The sequence below is a fragment of the Opisthorchis viverrini genome (genome assembly GCF_000715545.1).
Source record: "Opisthorchis viverrini unplaced genomic scaffold opera_v5_138, whole genome shotgun sequence".
NCBI lineage: Eukaryota > Metazoa > Platyhelminthes > Trematoda > Opisthorchiida > Opisthorchiidae > Opisthorchis > Opisthorchis viverrini.
Window position 1 is genome coordinate 441,596 of NW_008751794.1, and position 13,766 is coordinate 455,361.

The 13,766-nt window shown below is 42.2% G+C and overlaps 1 protein-coding gene across 1 annotated transcript in view; it reads left to right on the top strand.

The window, feature by feature from the left end:
- The window catches only part of T265_06574 (hypothetical protein), a gene marked incomplete at both ends in the record, with an annotated part of 48,546 nt that extends 35,867 nt beyond the window's left edge, over nucleotides 1-12,679 (top strand). Inside the window, one exon of the mRNA XM_009171877.1 lies at nucleotides 12,608-12,679. Coding sequence (XP_009170141.1) covers nucleotides 12,608-12,679 — 72 coding nt within the window. The remainder of the gene's footprint in view (nucleotides 1-12,607) is intronic.
- Nucleotides 12,680-13,766: the final 1,087 nt, after the last annotated feature.

Consider the following 13,766-nt stretch of genomic DNA (forward strand, 5'->3'; position numbering starts at 1 on the left):
ATTGCCTGCCCCTGAAACCTCGTGAATCAAATGCATCCAGGACATTTGCTTCATAAACTACATTGCTCTCCTGGACTCGGACCCTTTTCAAAAACAAACGATTTTCAATAACCCAGATAATTCGAGCGAATGTTTGGCAAGCTCTTTACACCCACAATGTTTTTGTTTCCACAACACTACGTTGAATCATACCCCAGCCTCGTGCTTGTAGAAGCGCCGGTAGACGTGGAAAACAAATCTGTTTACAAGGTAGTTGTAGAAATTCTGTCGGCTGATTGGTGATGAGATTACTCCACGAATTAGCAAGGTCCATGCAATTATTGCCAGCCTCCTACACCTATGGCATCAAGGCAATATCAGTTTATCAGTCAAGGGTGGAGTTTATGTTGCGGAGCTGCAATCCACGCTGTTTTACAGATCGGAGAAGTGGATTCTAGCCTCAGAGGACATGCAGGTTCTTAAATCCATCTGCAGGTTCAGTGTGTGCCCACTTCAGTGCATGATAACTGTCGTTAGGATACATCACGTGAAATACAAGTATCTAGTAGAGAAATGACAATAATGAATTGACTTTTTTAACAGCTTGCAGGGAACATACCAAGCGGCCGCAACCGCAAGATCAGCTCATGGGCGCCTTATTTTTAGGGGCAAGAAGGTGTGAAGCCACACATGGATCTTCATGGATCCAACATTGCGTTATTAATACCGTTAGGGTGCTTCACTCCTGACCTTTTTCCAGCTGGTACACTGTTTCCTATGTACTTGTCTAGCACGCCAAATATTATTTTCCTTGAGTGGTCCGAAAAAAGTTGCACTAGGTGCCCATAATTACGTTGAACCCTATGAATGGAAAGTTTACTTCAGTATTCACAAGTTCTTTCACACTATTCACTATGCCAGCACATTGTGGGCATGCTTTAAGTCCATTCAAAATAAGTGTGGCCAAGTCACGCATCATCGGCTTTGGTAAGATGGCTTGCGAATCCGATCTGTGTGCTTTGCTTCCAACGATCATCACCAATTAACAAGTTCAGATTTTCAGAAGCCTTTGGTTATTCTGAGCACTCTGTATAATTGTCCCAGCTTTACCAAACAAGCTGGTTACTGCTTTTTAACATCGTGGCTGTCCATGATGTCACAGGAATTTATATTTACTAAGATGATCGATATTAGGCGGTCGCTTGAGTCTGTGACAAACGTGCACTCCGGTCAGTCAAATATAATGCCGCCTAAGAAGTAGTCCACACAGAGCGTTCCCATGTGTTAGCTCCCCTTTAGCTAACAAGAGTTGACGGTTTGTTTACACAAAATTCGCCTCTTAGTAGAAATTTTACCTCATGGTGCAAACATTCACTGCAATGATGCTTTGTTTGGGATGATGGGCAAAATCATAACCGGGATACACTCCTGATTTGATTTCTAACCAACCGGCTATGGTTCAACAGATCTGCACTGTCATGTTTATCCAAGGGTTAAAGGCTTCCCTCTTTATTACAGATATTCCAGGGATCGATTAATCAGTTCACATTTTCCCATGTTCATATCCCTGCATCATCTTAACAATAATTTGCAAATTGGTAAGCAGTCAAACGAACGACAGACCATTTCTTTGAAACAAACTTCGTCGCCAAATATTTGTTGGTCAGAATCCCTGATACCGCATATAATTCAAATCCTCCAACATCACCCGTTTGTAGGAGTTTAAAGGACACTTATTTAAATTTAGAAATACGGATATTTCATAAGGTGCTTTTAGTTCGGAAAGGTGTGCTGTTAAAAGTAAATCGAAATTATTGATGATATAATACAAGGATTCACAAAAACCGGCAAAATAAATACGGGCCATCTTAAAGCAAGCTTTATTCACCGGCTCATTTACCGAACCGAGTTAGATTTATAAACAGAAGATTAAACGTGTTTCTATCCAGGAGGAGCCTATCCACACAACTGGAGTGGCGTGCGCGTTCTTGATGGTGTAATTGCACAGTCCATTAGAACATGAAAAAGCTCATTTTGGTGGGAAAAACCCTCAAAATATTTGAACCCCCACCTTATGAGCGGTAGAGACGATCGATAACCCTCGACGATGTAACTCGAAATTTAACCGTCGCGCTGAATTTGCCTTACAGTCGGTTACCATGGGTGCAAATGGGTGTTTCAGCACAATTTTACAGGTTCTTTATTAACCGGATTTCAACGTCTATAGGCTGACCAACGCAGACAATGCTCGCCACAGCAAATCGGCTGCGGTCATTGCGAGTGAAACACACATCTGTTTTATAAAGCAATAAACGGGGCATTCAGCTGAGTGCCAAGCGAATCTCCTGTGAAGCACAAATCGATGTGCAGATGACTATATATTTCATAATTCACACCGTGGACAAGCAGATTCCCTCAAATGCTAGTACACGGGAGCGAAATAGTCTGAGGACCAATTATGAACCTGTCTAGCGTGAAACCAGAACTTCGATCCGGTGGAGCATGAAAAATCTTGCAGGTGATACGCGGAAGAAAAACGGCCAGGAAAATCCGAATCTGATTTTCAACGTTTTGAATTCACTGTGAATTACTACACGTTTGCGCTTTTCGGAGATAAAAAACCACCAAATATGGAAGTGCTAAACTAAAAGGTTACCACAGACGCTTTCTATGTGTAGCTGTAAGCGGAAACTATGGAACCTGTAGTCAGCAATCGATCTAATTTAGGGGCTACAGCTGATTGACAAACGTTGGAAGTTACTTTCAGTTCCACTCAGTTTTTCACCCTACACCCATATGATATTTTATTTTATTTTCGATCTCCAACAAATGCTTTCTCTGTTTAGTGCTGTGTACTTTACACCCTAGAGTATCCCAACCTTCACGGTGGACAGCACAACCGGTTGCAACAACAAGGCGGCCTAATCATGTACGCGCAAACGTTTGCAGTAAACAAAGTTGTCTCAAAAGGATCCAGTTGATTGTCTTTCTCTCGAGAGCAGCTCATTTGACCGAAAATGGAAATAAACATGTTCAAGGACTGGTATGGATTTTGGAACGATAGGTAACGAGCAATGACAATTTCTCATATCACACATGATTACCGACGTGTGAAATACCAAAAAGTGCATATAAATTGAACAAAAGCAACACTTTGTCCTGAAACAGGTCTAAATCAGAGCTGAAGTGCCGTGCAGCCATGTCCTGTAGAACACTATAGGGGTTGTTAATGTTCTTTGTTTAACTCAAAATGCGCGTTTAACTTAGACCCTGTTGGCCCATTTGTTTCGCATTACTCTACCACTCATCTTTCAGTTCTGGTGAGTAAATAAATTTCAGGAAGCTCGTGTGTCATCAGTGAGATTTCAAAACGGTAACGATTCACAGCCAATTATGAATGAATGCAATAGCAAATTATTCAGTTTGCGTAGAGATTTGCTGTCGTCAAAGTTTAATTCCAACACGGTAGGTAACTTAACGTTTCGGTAAATATTTTGTTTTTCTGCTTTATGGAATGTTTACATAAGGAATGCTCGGGTCTTCCTCGTTCGCATATTAAAAAAAACTAGGGTTCTTTTTACCATGAAATCCATGAACAGCGTCAGTAGTGGTTCGCGACAGAGTGAATTCAAGATAAATCAGGTTCTTCGTAATGTTTGAAAGTAGATATATCAGTGGTCCTCACAGGGAAAGGTCAGTTGGCAAAGTCATCCGCTACCTAAAGACCAATCTTCAATTGCAATTCCTGGTGCTCCCTATAACTTTACATGATTCTATCACTCGAGGCCGTTACATAAATTTGCGATTTAAACTATATCTAGCTGTGATATACTTCAAATTTCCATTAGACAGACATTTCATTATTAACAATACAACGAACTAAACGGTGAGCTGCAGCTGGTACGGCCTCAACATTTAACTATTTCATCGTCTAGGCACGAGATACCACAAGGTACACCGTGGCCACAATTTTCAGAATAATGCAGTGAAATGCTTGGTCACCCTTTGAAACTGGGGTGGGATATTTCCGAAGGAATGTTTGCTTTTTAGAGCGCTTCATATCAGTTATGCTCTGACAACACTTTTGTCAGCAAAGGAAAACGGGCCAAGTTAGTTGTATTGTCCACTTATGAGAATGGCTGAATCGTACATTTTGTGAATACCGGGTATAGTTTAGATTTTCCTGAATTATTGCAGTTTGGCATCTGATAAACATTTGGTTTCAGAATTTGGTAGCTGATGAACTGTGACTATGAGGATCTGTGTCCTTTGGAATAACCAGAGTGAACAATAGGCTTTTAAAACTTATAAAACATGGACAGCGTAGCGCGCCCCAGTCTTGCCATCACAGAATATAATGATGTTTGCTCGAATTATTACATTTCAGGGCCAAATCTGACAGCGTACTCAAATGGTATTGGATTTTTAAAATGATAACGTTATTTTCCACTTAGTTAGTATAGTGTGAATGGATGGAGTGTGTTTATTAGTTCTGAAAGTGTGTTTTGCCCACAGTTTGATGGCATTATTCCGGTGAATGAGAGTGTCAGCAAGACTGGGCGATGACATGCATGTTGTCGTTGTATATAAGACAATATATTGATGTTGTCTGCACGAATACTTTCCCTGCCTGTTTTCCTCATTGCATTTTATCTTCGAAAGATTCTCTTGTGGATCTAAAAACCAATGAAGATAAATGACATGACAGGACGAAATTCACTTCATCAGGTCGGAAATGATTTGATGAAATGAGCTCAACGGTATTTTTATGTGGTTGTAAACGAAAGTTCTCCGAAAAAAGCTTTGTGAAGCTTATGACCCGAAATAAATTAAGCCGTTGACTGCCGATATTTTCCAAACAGCGTGCTGAAAATGCAAGCACGGGGAGGATCATTGAATGATACTTTGAATAAATGGGATACGCACTCACATATATAGTAGTTGGCACGCGGCACTTTGTGAAAAAGCCCACCTGTAACCAACATCATATGAAATTTCAACCAGCGTGAGTTTTTCTACGGAATTCCAGGCACGGCGATGTAACGAACTGTGAGTGTCGCTTGATTTTAAGGATTATGAAAATGTTGTTTAAGCAAGCAGGTTCACATTATTTGGAGTCTCAAGTTGCACCTATCCCCAGAAAGGAAAGTCTGCCAACGATTCAGCTAACTAGTAATTAGAAAATTTAACACCAAGTAGCTGAGACGCTTCAGTTACTTTACCATTGTTTCTGTGGTTATATTGAAGGCACATCAGTTTTCTTTCGGACACAGATAATTTGTCACAAATGTAATCTCCTTGCCACGGTTATCTGAGGACAATATCATCAAACTTGCTGGAGCATTGCTAACCAGTTGCGCATGGCTATGCAAATGTTTTGTTCGGGGAGGTTATTTAATTATAAGAAAACCGAGAAGGAGCGGTCAATGGTCCAAATAACAGAGTAATAACCAATTAACACAATGGATGCTCATTTCATTCGAACATAAATACAAATGTGCACTGAAAACTATGTGCCACAAGAACTAGGAAAATTCGAAAAAAATGATGGCAGTGTTTGACACATTCTGAAGTTAAATACGGGGTTGTTTATTTTTTAGAGACCCCCATCTGGGACAAAAGTAATGATTGTAAATATCGCCGCTGTTCAGTTTTATCTGACGATGTATAGCGCGTAGCATGATGAGAATGATTTCGCTCATTTTTCGGCAAAGTTCAAGTGATATACATCCGATTTTGCTGTACGATTTTTGATACTTCTACATGCTGAATGGTGGCCTTCATCACCAGTATTAATATCACGCTGAGTTAAGAACATTCTACAGCTACTCCACTAGTTTCTGAAAACACCTGGGCCGTGTCTTACCACAATGATTGGTGATCTAAATTATCGACATGTCAAAACGACAGACACAAATTTTCTAACGGGAAAACTGCCCGATCTGCAGCTATAACACATCAGATATTCCAACAGGGACAAGTAATTTGTATATATATGTATATATATATATATAACATATTATGTATAATCCAAATGTGTGACATCCCGTATCAGTGAATACAAACCAAGATTACATGGATTATGAAGTCCCATGTGATACGCACTAAGAATGATATTTTGTTTCACGAAAAAACACTGTGTATGGTTAATGGCGAGACATTATTGACAGGTAAATTTACTGAGGTAAAAAATCAAGCTAACACCAGCCCAACCATGGTGATGACTTTAGGCACCGATTATAAATGTCCGTTTGTCACGGGAGTGTCCGCATTTTTCGTCAAAACCTCTGTGTTTAAAACTATTACTGTACATTCATTAGTGTAGCCCCAGGCTGATATTGCCTGAGTAAAACCTGAAATATAGCCATCCAATTAACGCTGTCCTCAGCGGCTTTGCAATCCACAAGTTTACGATTTCAGGCGGATGTAAGTTTTAACGTGGGAAGGATTTATCTTTGTTGCAGAGGACTGTCTACCAAATTTCTCGTGAGCACGCTGGTCACGCAAAGATAGATTATGCTGGGGCACGTGCCTTAGATGGCTGTTCAATGTTAATTAGTTCTGGCTAAATTTGGAACACTTACGAAAACAGTCTCAATGGTGGACACATTGGTGACCTAAATGGGAACTCTAATATTCGGCTGACAGTACCTATATCATTTTAAAATTTTTGCGCCTCTGTTCAATAAATTGATTACCAGGCAAACAACATAATTGAAGTCTATGATGAGTTCAAACAATCCATCCATGTGGCTTCCCCGCTCCGTCTGGGGTGTACTCTCACTCAGGTTGGTGGTGTCCAATCTGTTCACCAGAATACGTGGCATTCTCTTGTGTACTACGCACAAGAGACTGATTCTGCGTTCTTTGTCCCTCACTGACGACTTCTTTTTTTCTTTTACGACGGAATAATTATTGCATACTTGAAATCGCCCTGAATATATTTTCCATTTTTCAAAGTTAGCATAGCAGTTGGTGAGCTTTTATTGGTTGAATACCAATCTTTGTCAGTACAGCGTACTGTCTTTTCGATAACACTACTCTTTAATTTAACATGCAGATTATAATCCAGAGAAATTCAGTGGCCGAGAATGCTACAGCCAGATCTGCTTGTACCGTATGTTGAGGCAGGCGGAATGCATGGTTCGAATTACTTTTGTTTGGCTCAATACTGTTGATAGAATTTTTCAGGCTGCTAGAATTTCGACAACCATGTCAAATTGTACAGCAGTTTACTTCAAATTATTTGCTTGAAATGAGTGGACTTATTATAGACGGGGTTTTCCTTGTAATTAAAAATCAGTGAAATGACGGCGATCGTTGTGCGACCGAATCATTTATAATTGTCTTTTCACCACTGGATTTTGTGCTCTGCAAGTGTTTCAAAAGCCTACGCCCTTCCCTTATCAGTCATATTTGCCGCTCCAATGCATGCCGTATGTTTGTAAGCTATTTGGAACTTTGCGTTTTCCACTGAATTACGGTTGATACTAAGGAACCGATCTTACCAAGCCTCTTGCGCCTACACTGTCACCTCTCTGTTCAAATCCCACATGAATGTATGTTTGATTTGGAGAAAGAATAAATTCGGATGTTACCATTTCAATCGCCCGTCCGCTCTCACCATATTTTCCCGCGAAACATGAATGCCCTTACTTCGTTCCGTAGCTTTGCTATATCAAAATCAGGTAAGATGCTTCACACCCGAAACTAAGCAGTCCCCAGGACGCGAAGCGTGACAAAGTGCGCATCTAGGATTTGACCATATTGCACTCAACTCAGATTATACAGTTCGTTATCAGTGTACCAGTAGTGACTACTGCTAGCGAGGCACATTTACAGCGCATCCATGAATCCAACGTTTCGCGGGCGTAGGTTGACCTAGTTTTCTATCGCAGTAGGAAGTGTTCCAGAGACCACTCTCATTCAACCCTTTCGCTCAACCTGTTGAGTCTTGTGAAGTGTATCGTGGCCTGATTTGTGGCAGCTAAGTTCATTTACAACCAGGGTAATGTGTCTTTATTTTTGTGTCATTCACTTTTTCCCAGAATTATCATCATTTTCTTGGTCTTCACTCACTGAAAAATTTTTTTGTTCCTTTTCATGATTAGCAATATGCAGATAAATGAGGCTTTATCGTTAGTGAAGTTTTGTTGGTTGTTTCGTTGACACATCCCGAGGTTTTGGCTAGTCTCCCTCGTAGATAAAGTGAGTGGTGGATAGGTTTAGCTTCGAATGCCACTTCGCGTAAGTTGTGTTTTCTCTGTAATGTACGGTTCTAGATCTTGAAGGCATTGTTACCATATTAGATAACTCTGAGTCCAAACTAAGGCTACGGATAACCACGACTTGCTTGTGCTTTTGCTTTAATCGTGTCCACTTGTATACTTTGTGCTGGAGCACATTTGGATGTCCATCCACTATTGAAAGGTTTCTAGGACGAACAAGAAAATGTCACACATGGACTCATCAGTGTTCAAGTTTCAATGGTGTATCATTTTTCAGTTGTTGAAGCCAGCTCAAAAACCTACGATCGGAAAGAGAATGAGGGACCATGCAGTAGTAATCACTTGAACCGGGTGCTGTAACGTAAAGTGGAAAGAGAAACGCATCCCCTTTTGTCTTCATTAGCCTCAGCACGGAATAATAGACAGAGCCTATTGTGTACGGCAATGTTGCCTGAAACCAAGTACTAGGAAACCATGAATCCAGTTTTTCACATTGTACATATTGTTGGGACAGTTACCTTTGAGACATATCCTAATCACCTATATTAATAACATAACGTGGTCCTTTAATTAAACATCAAAGTTGAAATATCTTCCCACCACTGAGGTCAAAGTGACATTAAGAGACTGGATCTTACCTTGGTATGACATGGGTGTGACTTCAGCGACGAAATGTGCTGAACCTGGTGTGCTTCTGCGAAAGTCTTATACCAAGTTCATCAATGGTTAGTGGTCCGTAAAACAGCCACCTGGTCCTGCATGTTGGGGGGTAAAATAGGTGGCGACTTTCTATGGAGGAAAATGTTGGTAGCTCAGGTGGCGTAGATGGTGGTCGTTGGCTTGTTCGCTGAGCTAGGCAATTTGCTTGCAAACGTTTCATCACCAATCGAGGTGACATCATCAGTGCATTATTGTGGAGCGTAGTAGCGCGTAACGGTGGGTTGTTGGTTGTGCGTTGGGTAGTGTTGTACGTGTGTTAATATACGTGCTGCTAGCAGGGGATGACCTTTGGTCGCGTTTAGTTGTTCGGTCGGGCGATTCCATTGGTTGCTCCGTTGTCCTGTGCCCCGTTCGCTGATGCCCACGTGACCTTTGAGCTTGGCATCCCCTGCCGTCGTAATCTGGTCGATGCTAGAGTGATCCTTGTCCTTTCCAGTCCTGAGTTGTGACCTTTATTGATTTGATTGAAGTGTGTGCACGAAGTATTCCATCTTGCATTGCGCCGTTAGAACAGTCCGAAATCGAGAATTATTCCGACCTGTTCACAGGCGACGAAAATCCGTTTGGCTTCTGCCCATGGATTGAAAACGAAATTTCCCTCTCATCCGCATACTTTGACCTGACAACAACCGTCCGCTGCCGCTCCATCTAAGGGTTTGGCTTCCATGGATTGAAAACGAAATTTCCCTCTCATCCGCATACTTTGACCTGACAACAACCGTCCGCTGCCGCTCCATCTAAGGGAGTATGTTCATAAATGAGCCTCCTTTAGCAACTCAGATATAGATGTCCAACACACATACTGTTATAATTTCGGCACTCTTATCAAGATGTAAATTTACATAGAAGTAGTGTACATAGATATCGAAATATTCCTTATTCCACAAAAGACGCTGGTGATTTCTAAACATCAAACAGGGTAAACGGACAATTGAGCACGAAATTGATTAGTTCAGCCAACAAACTGTTTTCTTTCTAGCTCTATAAATCTGAAAATGACATTTCCACGCAGCCATGTGTGTTGGAATAACCAATTATGATGCGGCCATAAGACTAGCGGTGCTTTGTTTCAAGCCGTCATCGAAAATCAGGACCACAAGAATCTACCGAAATCGTATTAAATGTTAATTGTCCATTTATAACTGATGACACGTCATGAGTCTCGGTTAAACTGTATTCCGCTCGGGCTTACCTGAATGTCATACACATCAATGTCCATCTCCACGAAGAATGTAAATTATTATTTCTAGATCGCTTTTGCACAAACTGAGCAGAATTGTATTGTCATCATGGAAGTTCGCAAATATCCGATGTGATCTGAGGCAAACCTATGGTTTTCGCAAAGCATCCTCAGGAGCAACCATCAAAATATTTTAAATAGGAATTCATTTAAGTTAATCAATCTTACATAAAAAATCAATTCAAATATCACACGCAGGTAAAATCTAAATAAACCGAAAATACTCTGGGTAAATGGGAAAAGACGACACAACTTTTGCACGTGGAAAGCTTCTACATAACAGAGTGCAAACACTGCGAAGTTGTGAGGCTTGTAGTGATGTGAGTAAAAACTCAGATTTAACTTTCTCTTCATGCCTAGCTGCCATGGCACCTGCAAAATGAATGAAGGGTTGAGGTAATTTCACTCGCCCAGGAGTAGACAGCAAAAACCAAGATGTACGCTGTAACTGCTGAGTTCTGTCGCCCGTGAGGGTGAATGTAGTGAAAATAATATACCTAATGAGGCTTGTCGTATCATAAATGAGAAAAAGCTAGTATATAAATTTGGAAAATTATATATACATAAACCTGTGTCATTAAAATCTATTTTAGAGGTGTTTTCTTTGGCAAGTAGCAAAATATCCACGAAAAAAACATTTGGAAATTGTGCGGCGCTTGACTGGAGTTTGCTAGGCGGCAATTATGAACCGATAGAAAATACACCACACAGAATATCAGAAGACTACACATTGTTATTGTTAGAACAGTACTTAAGGCTACTTAAATCAGTAGTGAAACATGAAGAGCGGATATCTTTGACTAAGCAATGCGCACCGCAGCTTTGCATCCACTTTGGACCCAGCGATGGGAGTAATCTCAGCGCGTAGGCGTAAATTGATTGTCAAGACACAGATTTTCATTGATTTCACTACATTGATGTTGCTGTCTACAGTTAAATACTAGACGCCGAAATGAACGTGACAATTATGCGGAATGGCACGGTGTTTGGAACACTACACCAATGCACAAGTCTTGAACGCATGCAAACAATCCTGGACAGTATAATTTAAGTTTAGTGGTTTCAATCCCTGAAATTGGAATTACAAACATACACGAACTTTTGATGAACCTAGTGACACCGTGTTATTTATCTCCGATGTTGAACACTTTTCCAACCAGGTATAATCTAATGCCTTAAGCTTTGAACAGCTGGCTTAATGAGTGTGGGTTTGTAAAATTTCGGTTCTTTGCAGCTGGATGTGTTCACGGAAGTGTATCTAGTGTATGATCATGCCATTTCTCACAGTTAATCTTTCAACACCACCGAAAATTTAATAGATGACAGTGTGTACGGGATCAAATTCAGCCAGTCACAGCCAGTGAGACCTTCAGTTCAAATGTGAATGGCTATTCTGTGGCAATGCCTGTAGCTTAGTCAACGTCATTGAGTTACCACAGGTTACCTACTCACAAGTGCCTGAATCATTTAATGCGGTCTTGTTAGGTAACCGGCCACTTATGCGAACTAGTAGGGTGAATATTTCTGCAAACGTGCTCCGGATTTATCCCAAATGAACACAAAAGTTCAGCCATGCAGTTCGGCTGACGAGATGTCAGAAAACGCCAGTTGAATTCTGATACCCATTACTTACTAGCCTGCAATTCTTTACCCAGAAGTTCGCTCCAGATTCATAACAGATGGTACGTGTACAAAAAGATCTCATAATTTACGTTTAAAAACCAAGTATTTTGCTCGATGTTGCAAATGAAATTACTTTTTGGAGTTTGCTGCACCCAAACGTGGATGCTCACAATGGGAATAGTTATTTAGGCCTGAGTGGTTGTAGCTGACTCATATAATTCAATGGAATGCAGAACGAAATATATAGGCTAAAGTTTTAAGCTGCTAGGGCTACGGAAATTTCAGGTTTGCGTCTAAAACATACGTTTTAAATCAAACTTGAATACGACTGTTTAAAAATGTCCCTTGTTATTGGCTAGGTTCCACCCAACCCAAAATGAAACTTTCAAATTAATGGCTAATCCGTATCGTCTACCGTAAGCAAACGAACAAGATTTCGGCGGAACCGGCAAAATTTATTTGCTATCAGGTTTCATTCATGTACTGGTGTAACGGTGATACTACTGATTGGGGAGGCACACGAGTAGTATGTGTTGTTCGCAGAATTTCGCTTTGCGTCGATTGAAAAAGGGAATTCGGTTGCGGAATTCGTGGGGCCACTTTGTAACATTTGCTTGGATTCGACCGACGAATGAGTGCAGGCAACGAATCTCTAGGAAAACTCGTTCGGGAGAAGATCTGTGTCCAGTTTTTGTAACTAAGATGCAGATTAGCGTTTTGCGCCCCTGTTCAATGGTCTGTAACCGGTCAGTTGGCATTTCCTAATAAATAACTCCGCAGCGAAGGCTTTCTTTCTTTCATTTGGTGTCGTGACCAGGATAAGGAGGAAGATCCCTTGGCCGTAACCCTTTGGGGATGGGGATGTTCGGACCTTCCTGGAGGACATTGAGGAGGTGGCGGAGGCTGCCGGGCTGGAGTCCGACCGGGGTACGTTGGTAGCGCTGAAGACACTCCTCAAGGGCCAGGCGAAGGCGGCCCCGGATGCAACCAGAAGATGCCCTTGGAAGATGGACTGGTGAAGGAAGTTCTTGAGGCGGAGTTTGACACGCCGGCCGACCGCCAGGAGGCTATGAGACGGTTCAAGACGACTAGGATGGCACCCGGATCTGACCCGACCGTGTTCTTCGCCGGCCTGCTGCAGTTGTTGGATCGCGCTTTGCCGACGCTGGACCGAGTGTCGCGACACCAGTTGCTGTCGGATCAGTTCGTCGAACGTGTGCAGCCCGCGCTTCGTGCCTAGTTGCGGTTGGCGCGAGCAACTGGCCAGTTGAGTGTGGAGGAGCTGGAGCGTCCGGCATGGGAGCTGCCCGAAACCACTGGCCACGTTGCAGTCGCCGGCGAACAGGGATGGTTCATCAGTGGAGGAACTGCAGACCAGGGTGGAACAGCTCATCGAACAGCCGGCGGACGTGAAGACGAAATCGGGGAGGCACGCTCGATCCAGCCGGTGCTACATGTGTGGAAGGCCTGGCCACTGGGATAATCAATGTCCCCGTAAACGATCGCTTGTACACACTTTAGAGTACTCCTCTTTTCCTGGGTGGGTCGCGATTAGCGCGCACTGACACAAGCTACTGTACGAGCCATTGTCGAGGTAGACGGAAAAAAGTAGATATGTTTGATTGATACAGAAGCAGGCGTATCGCTGAGGCAAAGAGGGAACCAAGCTGAACACAGACTGTACGCGCTAGCCTTGAGAGCTGTTGGCGGATATCGATTGAAGATTGACGGACTGTCAACGCACTCGGTACGCCCATGCGACAAGTCCGTGCAGCACGCGTTCCTGATCAGCCCAGACGTAGAGCAGACAATATTGATGGCTGATTTTCTCAAGAGTACAGATGCCGTGATTGAACTAAAGCAGGGAAGGCTGGTGACAAAGTATGGCGCAATCAAGTTTGAAGGTTATCCAGGCACAGTCGTGAGGGAGCTGCGTCCGAAGACTTGCGTCTTGTAATGTATCGTCAATACGGGCC